The 11,631-nt window shown below is 45.6% G+C and overlaps 1 protein-coding gene across 1 annotated transcript; it reads right to left on the bottom strand.

Moving 5' to 3' along the window:
- Window positions 1-440: 440 nt before the first annotated feature.
- LOC115136586 (extracellular calcium-sensing receptor-like) lies at window positions 441-6,113 on the bottom strand. The gene is made up of 6 exons (XM_029672124.2): window positions 5,896-6,113; window positions 5,411-5,711; window positions 4,525-5,313; window positions 4,001-4,228; window positions 3,645-3,768; window positions 441-3,505 (listed from the first exon to the last, which is right to left on the bottom strand). Exons 1-6 carry the CDS (start codon window positions 6,111-6,113, stop codon window positions 2,589-2,591), a joined length of 2,577 nt encoding a protein of 858 aa, XP_029527984.1. The 3' UTR covers window positions 441-2,588.
- Window positions 6,114-11,631: the final 5,518 nt, after the last annotated feature.

Here is an 11,631-nt window from a genome sequence, read left to right as displayed (position 1 = left end):
ACTAAGAATTTACAACTTTCAGATGAGACTGAATTAAGAAGACGATTAATATTGACTGCTATTGATGTAAAATATTACTAGGTCTTTAATAGTTTATTCGGAAGATAACAGCTCTATAAATATTATTTCGTGATGCCCGACTCTCTAGTTAATTACATTTACATGATTAGCTCAATCAGGTGATATTAATTACGGAGAAATTATTTTATAGAATAGCATGTCATATCACTTAATCCGGCATAGCCAAAGACACGACAAGGCCTACTACCACTACTACTACTACCACTAGGCCTACTACCACTACTACTACTACTACTACTAGGCCTACTACCACTACTACTACTACTAGACTTACTACCACTACTACTACTACTAGGCCTACTACTTTTAGATTAACTAACTTCAAAGTAATGACTCGGGACGTCGGGTTTGATATGAAAGCTTCTTTTAGTAAGAATACTTGTTCACGTTACATTTAACAACAATTGTTTTGGTACAGAGCAATGCAGGTAAGATGCTGTCGGAAAGTCAGCCACAATCACTCGCACCTGCACATAATTGGCGCGTTATCACTCATTCCTCTCGCAAGGCATTCTGGGACTTGCAGTCAAAAAGCGTAATTCAACACAACCCAATACAATTACATATGCAAATAAATCTAAAGAAATATCTTTAGATACAGCTCAAAGAATAAACTTAAACATTGACTCTGTAACACATTAAAGTTACAACAACTACCACTACTACTACTAGGCAAACTACCACTAGGCCTACTACCACTACTACTAATACCACCAGGCCTACTAACACTACCACTACCACTTGTAATACTACCACTACTACCACTACTTCTAACACTGCCACTAGGCCTACTACCACTACTTCTCCTCCCACCAGGCCTGCGTCCACTACTACAACTCCCACTATCACTTGTAAAACTACAACTACCACTTGTAATACTACCACTACTACCACTTCAACCTCTACTACTACTACTACATACAAATACATTTGGCCAGCTGAAGCGAGTCACACAATTCATATAAAATTAACATTAATTTATTTGTGTCTTTCTCTAGCGTTGTAATAATTAAAATAAGACTGGAGATCTAGAGATGTTAGACAGCTGAATTGTTTATGACAACCACTATAATATTACATGAAGGGTAGCCAATACATTACACGATACATGGAAAATACACATATATTCTTTATAACACATTTCACTGAGGCCTTGCTATGTGTTGATGGTGGTATGAATGCGAAATGCTATTGGTGTATATTAACACACATTGGGTTGTGGCCCACAGGCCTATGAGGAGAGGTTTAAGAAGTCAATGTTGTTTAGGATGAGATAGTAGACCATGCTTGTCCAGAGCAGGCCTGTGAGACAGAGGCTCAGTAAGGGGCTTGTGTGTGGGCTCCTGATCTGGACCTGGACTGGACAGCAGCAGTCACTGAGGGGGTCACTGAGGGGGCCTGTGGAAGCACAGCAGGCTGTCAGTGGCTGTTGGGGTAGAGCAGTGAGAAACATAGGCTTTGTCAAAATTCTTGTCTTGACTTTCATAATGTGCGACCACACCCATGTAGATATGGCTGCTTGGCATAATGTGCAGTTGGATGTGTGTTCGGAACTTATTTAACATCCATGTACATGTGACAGATCTCGTCTACCAGCCGGCTCTTTCTCATTCGAACCATCTCTCACAATGTCTCATGAAGAGACCGGAATGGAGCCCATGGCAGGAGCGGATTTACATTGGCTGATATCTCAATCCTTCACCGTCCAACAAAACCCTTAGAACCTGCCCTCTGCAAACGAATTAGGCTAAACAAGGAAGTGAGTTCACGTCTATCTCTCACATGCAAATGTCTTATTTTGCTCCTTTTGTACCCCAGTATCTCTACTTGCAAACTCATCTTCTGCACATCTTATCACGCCAGTGTTTAAATTCTATATTGTAATTATGTATCTACTATGGCCTATTTATTGCCTTACCTCCCTTATCCTACCTCATTTGCACACACTGTATTGTATTATTGACTCCATGTTTGTTTGTTCCATGTGTAACTCTGTGTTGTTGTTTGTGTCGCACTGCTTTGCTTTATTTTGACCAGGTCGCATTTGTAAATGAGCACTTCATCTCAACTAGCCTACCTGGTTAAATAAAGGTGAAATAAATCAAATAAGAAATATGCCCAAACTCAGAATCAGTTGGGGCTTCCTAAAAGTCCTATGATCATTGTGAGGTTTTCTGCAGTTTTCATAGTCAAACTGTAGCAGGCTCTCTCTATCCTTGATTTGAACCCTTCCCCTTTCAAGTAACACTTCACTGCACAGTGTTTCCAGGCTCTATTTTTTGGTATCAATTGAGCCTGTGAATGAGGTCAACCCATGACTGACTTAGATATGATGTGTCTGTGTTTATTATAGAACGACTTAGAATAGGCCAATGGTCAGTATTCATCCTGAAGGGCTTTGGTTGACGCCTTTCCCAAAATAATATTGTATGTCATTAGATGTCTTCCCCATAATATCTTTCTTTAATATCGTACATCATTGCATGTCTTCCCCATAATTTGTTTCTTTAATATCGTTTTTCGTTGGATGTCTTCCCCATCACATGTTTCTTGGTGTTTTGCTCTGGCCTCAGCAATATAATGAAACATTTAGGAGCAAAAATGCAGAAAAGTAAACCAAAACTGGAGGCCAGAATAGCAAAGATCTCCACAGCTACAGTGAACTTCCCAGGAGAGCTGACATAAGCTGGGATAAAGGTGATCCAGACTGCACAGAATATGAGCATGCTGAAGGTGATGAATTTGGCCTCATTGAAGTTATCAGGCAGCTTTCGAGCCAGAAAAGCCAGCACAAAGCACAAGAGAGCCAGGAGTCCTATATACCCCAACACAGCCCAGAAACCAATAGCTGAACCCACATCACACTCTAGAATGACCTTTTCCTTATAGGTCTTCATGTTCTTGTAGGGGAAAGGAGGGGAGACTGTTAACCAAAGTACACAGATCAGGACCTGAATGAGAGTGAAAGCCAGAACACTGAGTCTCTGCTGTGGAGGACCAAACCATTTCATGACATTACTGGCTGGAAGTGTAGCCCTGAAGGCCATCAACACCACTATTGTTTTCCCCAGAACACAAGAGATGCAGAGGACGAAGGTGATCCCAAACGCTGTGTGGCGCAGCGAACAGGACCACTCAGAGGGCCGGCCAATGAAAGTAAGAGAACACAGAAAACACAGAGTCAAGGAGAAGAGCAGCAGGAAGCTCAGCTCAGAGTTGTTGGCCCTGACGATGGGAGTGTCCTTATGAATTGAAAACACCACAGCTACCAGAGTAGTAACACCGGACCCCAGTAAGGAGAAAAACACCAGAACTATGCCCATCATTTCTTCATAGGAGAGGAATTCAACTGGTTTCAACACACAGCGGTCCCTTTTTTCATTTGACCAATACTCCAAGTCACATCGATAGCAGCCGTTAGAATCTGTAAAAGGATTAGAACGTCATTCATTCCATGAATCAGTGTGTCACTGTGTCATGTGTTTTTTGATATCTATTAATCCTGTTGGGCAGTGACAGAGCTTGAAAGTATTGAAGGTAGCCCTAAATGCATTATATATTACCTGTGATATTACTGATCTCTCCCTCCGCACATGGTACACAGTCATAACAGCAAACAGGCTTTCCTTTCTGTACAGCCTTACGAGTGCCTGTGGGACAGCTCTCACTGCACACTGATGCAGGTGCCTGTAGAGAAATACAACATGTCTGAATATTGGTGTATTTTATATAAATAAACGTGCAGAAATATTTTAATGTCACTTCTTATGGAAGTTATATTACCAATGCAAAAGAAGACAATTGATATAGACTATGTGGATTATGTAAATATTATAGAATGCATGTTTTACATTTGCAGTGGTTTGAGGTTTGCATGTGTTATGCTTTTGCAACATATTCTACATGTATTTAGTCCTACCTCTGCCTGCCCCCCTACCCAGACCAGTTTTCCCTTGTTGAAGGTAATGCGCTGTTCAGGGGGCATCGAGGAATCATACAGCCCCACAGCATGGAACTGCAGGGTCCCATCCTCCTCCTGCTGCCAGTTCACTAGGTCGTAGCACGCCACCACATCTCCGTTATCATCAAACCAGATCTCCTCTCCTGTCTTTACTCTAAACCTCACCTCCTTCAGGTACTGTAGCACCTGCTCAACAACACAGCCAGACAGCCAGAAAGCCAGCCAGACAGCCAGCCAGACAGCGAGCCAGACAGCGAGCCAGCCAGACAGCGAGCCAGACAGACAGACAGACAGACAGACAGACAGACAGACAGACAGACAGACAGACAGACAGACAGACAGACAGACAGACAGACAGACAGACAGACAGACAGACAGACAGACAGACAGACAGACAGACAGACAGACAGACAGACAGAGAGAGAATGGGATGATTCATATGATATGTTATTTATGTTTTGTCGTATCTGGAGCTTGCTCACCTGCTGTGGTGTGTAGACTGGTCTTTTGCCGCTGTCTGTGTCATTCTTTAAGTCTGTCAGTAGGTTGTGCAGAGCGTGTGCAATGGCATATACAGCTGTGTACACTTTACTGGATATTCTCAGCTCTGACACGTCAGTGTATTGGTTCTTCAGCTTTGCTAAGCTCTCTGTTCCTGTGCACAGCGTGCTGCTGCCCCCCTCGAAGGAGCACTGGAACACAGTCTCCCAGAACTCCCTGAGCAGGGTGTTGTCTGGCGCCTGGGAGGGGTGCACCTTGTCTAGGAACCCCTCCAGACCATCCAGCCTGGCATTCCTGATGGCAAAGCCAACCGCTCCCCTCAGGAAGCCGTAGGCCTTGTTATCCGCCAGCAGTCTGGCTGTGATCCAGGACTCGCTGCCCACCCACTGAAGCCCTGGGTCTCCCTCCAGGGCCATCTCATTCATCAGGGGGATGAGTTCCCCCAAGGTCAAGAACAGTACCACCACCCTGGCTGTGGCCCTCCGGATGACCTTGACGACTTCCAGGAGCTTCTCTCTGGGGTCTGTGCGGTGAATGGACTCTTGGTACTCTACACAGACCCCTTCATGCCACGCTGCCTCCATGAATGTGGCCATGCCGTTGTTTCCATAGTCATTGTTGCTGTTCACCACTCCCACCCAGTTCCATCCAAAGTGTTTTACCAGCTTTGCCAGGGCTCTGCTCTGGTAGAAGTCACTGGGGATGGTTCTGAAGAAGGAGGGGAACTTCTTTCTGTTACTCAGACAAGCACAGGTGGCAAAGTGGCTGATCTGTGTGGAAGAAATGGGAATATTTGAATTGATCTTTCATACATAGCTGACATTGATGAAACTACCTCTAAAGAGCCACAACCAGAAGGTGTCTCACCACAGGGATGCTGAATGGTCCGACCAGGGATGACATTCCGATGGTGGATGTGGAGCTTGACTCCCCTACAATACCCAACACGGCTGGAGATCTGGAACAGGAGGAGGAGTCTCCCAGGCTGTCCTCAGGCCCAGGGCTGTTCATCAGGGCCAGGGCTGAGTGGATGGCCAGGGGGGCATAGCTACAGGAGTCATAGACCTGGTAACCCAGAGACAGCCCTGGGAGCAGATCACTGCTGTTGTTGATCTCCTCCAGGGCAAAGATCAGGGTCTGTGCAAACTGGAACTCACGTGGGTTGAAACTGGACAGTGATAAACAAAAAAAACAAAAAAATAAGTTAGTTGAAGCCAGGTATCGCATATGCCAGCAAAACTGATATACTCGGTTGAGATGAATTGATACTTCTGTTTAGTATCACAGAAAAAATGTGTAAATATTCCCAAAATGCTAAAAGTACCCACAGACAGTTGTTTTTCAACACATACCTGATACAGGGTGCTTTCTCTGGTCTGGAGGTGAACGAATGGACCTTGAAGAGGGCATTCCTATGTATACCGAACACTGCCCCAATGTTGATGTCCCCCTCGGCAGACAGGAGAGGCAGAGCGGGTTGGCCCAGCAGAGAGCAGATTGGGGCTGGAGCAGCTATACCCCTCATCACCACCACCAGCAGCCGGAGAACCACTCCTGTACTCAGTGCCATGCCAGCCTTCAGCAGGGCAGCTCTTTCTGTGAGCGCAGACAGAAGGGTTCCTCTTTTATAGAAGTGAAAGTGCCCCGTAAGACGCTGGAACTGCCCATACACTCCCTCTCAACGAGTGGGATGTGGTTCTAGTGTTCATTGTGTCCCCGGGGTACAGGATGAGAGAAGGAGGTGGGATAGTGACAGAGGCTGGGTTACGCTGCTATTATTATGAGCAAGCAGTGGATAGATAATTGCAGGCTTCTGACATTGTGAATATAAAACATTATATCTGTCATGCCTTCACATGTTTTTCTGTATGACGATTTAAACACATACATAAATAAAAAGAAATAGTATAGGTTTGAAATAAATGAGTGTGTGTTGAAATTGATACACAAAAATGAAACATCTGGAACAGCATGACACATATACATTTGTATTTCCATAATGTCAGAAATCTGCACTTATCTGTCCACTGCTTTGCTCATATTAACAACGTAGCCCAGCCTCTGTCAGTATGTCAGTATCCCAACTCCCTCTCTCATCATAGACAAGGTTTTTGTCTCGCTCATGGTTTGTCCCGGGTACGTAACCTGATGGTCGCAAAGAAGTCCCTGATTGGTGAATCACTGATCCAGCTCTTTGTCTTTTGGTAATCCTAGGGACAAGCCCACACAGTGCTTTTAACATAGTGTTTTCAAACATATTTGACACACTTCAACAGATTGTACCAGTCAAAGGTTTGGACACAACTACATTTTCAAGGCTTGTTGTTTATTTTTACTATTTTTCTACATTTTAGAAAAATATTGAAAACATCAAAACTATGAAATTACACATATGGAATCAAGTGTTAAACAATATATTTTATTTGAGATCCTTCAAAGTAGTCAACCCTTTGCCAGTTGTTTCCACTTCTGGCAGTTGTTTATTTGGCTCCCGAGTGTCGCAGCAGTCTAATGAACTGCATTACAGTGCAATAGGTGTCACTACAGTCCCTGGTTCAATTCCAGGCTATATCACATCTGGCTCTGATTGGGAGTCCCATTTGGCAGCGCACAATTGGCTCTGTGTTGTCTGAGTTAGGCCGTCTTTGTAAATAAGATTTCATTATTAAATTACTTGCCTAGAGTTAATTAGGGCTAGCTGTTCCACTTGCGGGACACAAGCCGTCAACTTCCGGTGTAATTGGGGGGTGCGCAATACAAATACATTTTTGCAATATTAAACATTAACGAACATACTAGTGTCTTACATAATTTAAAAGCTAAATGTCTTGTTAATCTAACTGTGTTGTCATATTTCAAAAAGGCTTTATGGCAAATCCATACGGTGCGATTGTCTGAGGAAGGTGCACCACATCAACATATTTTTCAACCAGCACAGGCTTCATAACATCACATATAGTGATTAAATAAATCACTTACCTTTGAAAGTCGTCCTCTGTTTTCAATCCCAAGGGTCCCAGCTACAACATGAATGGTCTTTTTGTTCGATAAAATGCTTCTTTATATCCCAAAAAGTGAGTTTAGTTGGCGACATTGGTTTCAGTAATCCACACGTTCAACATGCACACAAATGAGTCCAAAAAGCTAATGCTAAACATCGTCCAAACAAGTCAAACAACATTTCTATTTAGTCCTCAGGTTCTCTAAAATGTAAATAAACTATACAATTTCATATGGAAGTAGTATGTTCAATAGGAAAGGAAAATTCGTAAGCGCACGTCCTCTCCCTCGCAAGCCGAAAGACTGATTTTCTTCAGGTGGTCTCCTAACAAAAACTCCAATAACTTCTTCCTTTTTAAAAAAGAAGCTTGAATCCTTGAATAAAGACTGTTGACATCTAATGTAATCCATAGGAATTGCAATCTGGGAGAAGGATATATATAGAAACAATGGGTTTCCATAATAAGAGCCTGGGCGCTCAAAAAATAACATTCTGGTCGATTTTCATCGGATTTTCGCCTGCCATATCATTTTTGTTATAGTCTCAGACATTATCTTAACACTTTTAGAAATGTCAATGTGTTTTCTATCAAATGGTACCAATTATATGCATATCCTGGGCACGTCAGTCAGGAGGAAATTCAGGAAACTAGACCCTATCCCAGAGACGTTTTAAAAGTAAAACAAATGTGTTTTAATTGCCTTGATGACAGCTTTGCACACTCTTGGCATTCTCTCATCCAGCTTCATGAGGGATGCTTTTCCAACAGTCTTGAAAGAGTTCCCACATACGTTGAGCACGTGTTGGCTGTTTTTCCTTCACTCTGCATTCCAACTCATCCCAAACCATATCAATTGGGTTGAGGTGGGGTGATTGTGGAGGTCAGGTCATCTAATGCAGCACTCCATCACTCTCCTTGGTCAAGTAGCCCTTACACAGCCTGTTTTGGATCATTGTCCTGTTGAAAAACAAATTACAGACCCACTAAGTGCCAACCAGATGGGATGGCATATCACTGCAGAATGCTGTGGAAGCCATTCTGGTTAAGTGTGCCTTGAATTTAAAATAAATCACTGACAGTGTCACCAGCAAAGCACCCCCACACTTTCCCACTTCCTCCTCCATGCTTCACGGTGGGAACCACACATGGGGAAATCATTCATTCACCTACTCTGCATCTCCCAAAGACTCAGCGGTTGGAACCAAAAATCTCAGATTTGGACTCATCAGACCAAATGACACCGGTCTACTGTCCATTGCTCATGCTTCTTGGCCTAAGCAAGTCTCTTCTTCTTGTTGGTGTCCATTAGTACTAGCAGCAACTCGACCGTGAAGGCTTGATTCACACAGTCTAGTCTGAACAGTTGATGTTGAGATGTGTCTGCTTCTTGAACTCTGTAAAGCATTTATTTGGCTGCAATTTCTGAGGCTGGTAACTCTAATGAGCTTATCCTCTGCAGCAGAGGTAACTCTGGGTCTTCCTTTCCTGTGGCAGGCCTCATGAGAGCCAGTTTCATCATTGCGCTTGATGGTTTTTGCAAAGGTTCCATATTGACTGACCTTCATGTCTTAAAGTAATGATGGACTGTTGTTTCTCTTTGCTTATTTGAGCTGTTCTCGTCATAGTTTGGACTTGGTCTTTTACCAAATAGGGCTATCTTCTGTATTCCACCCCTACCTTGTCACAATTTAACTGATTGTCCCAAATGCATACAGAAGGATATACATTCCACAAAAACATTTTTAAAAGTCAGTTAGGATCAGCACTTTTTTTCTGAATGTGAAATCTCAGAATAATAGTAGAGAGAATGATTTATTCAGCTTTTATTTCTTTCATCACATTCCCATTTGCGACCAATTGCTCCGCCCTGACCATCGAGAGCTGCTTATTCTCTATGGTGGTTGGGGAGTGACAATGACTAGGTTGGGTTATCTAGGTGATTAATGATCTATGTTGGCCTGGTATGGTTCACAACCAGAGGCAGCAGTTAATCGTTGTCTCTGATTGGTGATCATATTTAGGCAGCCATTGCCCCATTGTGCTTTGTGGGATCTTGACTATGTATAGTTGCCTGCGAGCACTATAGTAGCTTCACGTTTCGTCTTGCTCTAAGTTTCACCTAGTAATAAAAAGATGTGGAACAAAGATCACGCTGCGCTTTGGTCCACTCATTATAAAGTTTGTGACACCAAGCTTTAACTTCCTGACTGATGTCTTGAGATGTTGTTTCAATATATCCACATCATTTTCCGTCCTCATGATGCCATCATTTTGTGAAGTGCACCAGTCCCCCATGCTTCACGGTTGGGATGGTGTTCTTCGGCTTGCAAGCTTCCTGTAACGCTCCGGGTGTCGTGGGTGTGGAGTCAGACGCAGGAAACATAGAGTGCGATGCTGTGCTCTTTAATGCACAAAACGCAACACAGGGTGCTCACAACCAAAATGCACGACCAGGAACAAACATGTTCCTCTACTACAAAACAGAAGGCCACAATAATTAATCCCGCATGAAGAACCAGGCGGGCCGGCTGACTAATAAAGCCTCACTAATTATACCCAACTCAAAACAGGTGTACTCAATAAACACATAAGGAGGGGGAGGAAAGAATCAGTGGCAGCTAGTAGGCCGGCGACGACGACCGCCGAGCGCCACCCGAATGGGAAGGGGAGCCACTTCGGTCGGAGTCGTGACAGTACCCCCCATCCCTGACGCGCGGCTCCTGCAGCGCGCCGACACCGGCCTCGAGGTCGACCCGGAGGACGAGGCGCAGGGCGATCCGGATGGAGGCGATGGAAATCCCTCAACATTGACGGATCCAAAATGTCCCCCACCGGTACCCAGCACCTCTCCTCCGGACCGTACCCCTTCCAGTCCACGAGGTACTGCAGGCCCCTCATAGGCCCCTGCAGACCCCTCAATGTCCAGAGGGGGAGGAGGGACCTCCGGCACCTCACCGTCCTGTAGGGGACCAGCTACCACGGGCCTGAGGAGAGACACATGAAACGAGGGGTTAATACGATAATAGGAAGGGAGTTGTAATCGATGACACACCTAGTTTATTCTCCTCAGGACTTTGAAGGGCCCTACACACTGCGGCCCAAGCTTCCGGCAGGGCAAGCGGAGGGGCAGGTTTCGGATGGAGAGCCAGAGCCTGTCCCCCAGTACAAACACGGGGGCCTCACTGCGGTGGCGGTCAGCACTCCTTTTCTGCTGTCCACTAGCTTGTTGAAGGGATTCCTGGATGGCCCTCCAGGTCTCTTTGGAGCGCTGCACCCATTCCTCCACCGCAGGAGCCTCGGTCTGGCTCGGATGCCACGGTGCCAGGACCGGCTGGTACCCCAACACACACTGAAAGGGGGACACATTAGTAGAGGAGTGGCGTAGTGAGTTCTGGGCCATTTCGGCCCAGGGGATGTATCTTGCCCACTCCCCTGGCCGGTCCTGGCAATACGACCACAGAAACCTACCCACCTCCTGGTTTACTCTCTCCACCTGCCCATTACTCTCGGGGTGATAACCGGAGGTCAGGCTGACCGAGACCCCCAGATGCTCCATGAACGCCCTCCATACTCGGGACGTGAACTGGGGGCCCCGATCAGAAACGATGTCCTCCGGCACCCCGTAGTGCCGGAAGACGTGGGTGAATAATGCCTCCGCAGTCTGTAGGGCTGTAGGGATACCGGGCAATGGGAGGAGACGGCAGGACTTAGAGAACCGATCCACAATCACCAGAACCGTGGTGTTCCCCTGAGACGTTCAGGAAATCTACGGATAGATGTGACCATGGCCGTTGTGGAACGGGGAGGGGTTGTAACTTCCTCTAGGAAGGTGTCTAGGAGCCTTACTCTGGGCGCATACCGAACAGGAGGAGACATAAACCTTAACGTCCCTAGCCAAGGTAGGCCACCAATACCTCCCCCGAAGGGTCCCCACTGTCCTCCTCACCCCAGGGTGACCCGAGCAGGATAGGACGTGAGCCCACCGAATCAGTTGGCCCCGAACACCAAGTGGCACGTACTTCCGCCCCGCCGGACAATGAGGAGGCGCGGGTTCAGCCCGTAACGCCCGCTTGATGTCAGAGACCA

Source organism: Oncorhynchus nerka, linkage group LG11, assembly GCF_034236695.1.
Source record: "Oncorhynchus nerka isolate Pitt River linkage group LG11, Oner_Uvic_2.0, whole genome shotgun sequence".
In the NCBI taxonomy this organism is placed as follows: Eukaryota; Metazoa; Chordata; class Actinopteri; order Salmoniformes; family Salmonidae; genus Oncorhynchus; species Oncorhynchus nerka.
Note: the sequence above shows the minus strand (reverse complement) of the source record. Positions and strands in the feature narration are given on the sequence as shown.

Coding starts and splice junctions, on each gene's coding strand:
- LOC115136586 (XM_029672124.2), bottom strand. CDS start 6,113: ATGGCACTGAGTACAGGAGTGGTTCTCCGGCTGCTGGTGGTGGTGATG. Junction 4,229..4,524: donor CAGTCTACACACCACAGCAG/GTGAGCAAGCTC, acceptor GTTGTTGAGCAG/GTGCTACAGTACCTGAAGGA. Junction 3,506..3,644: donor AGAGATCAGTAATATCACAG/GTAATATATAAT, acceptor ATCCTTTTACAG/ATTCTAACGGCTGCTATCGA.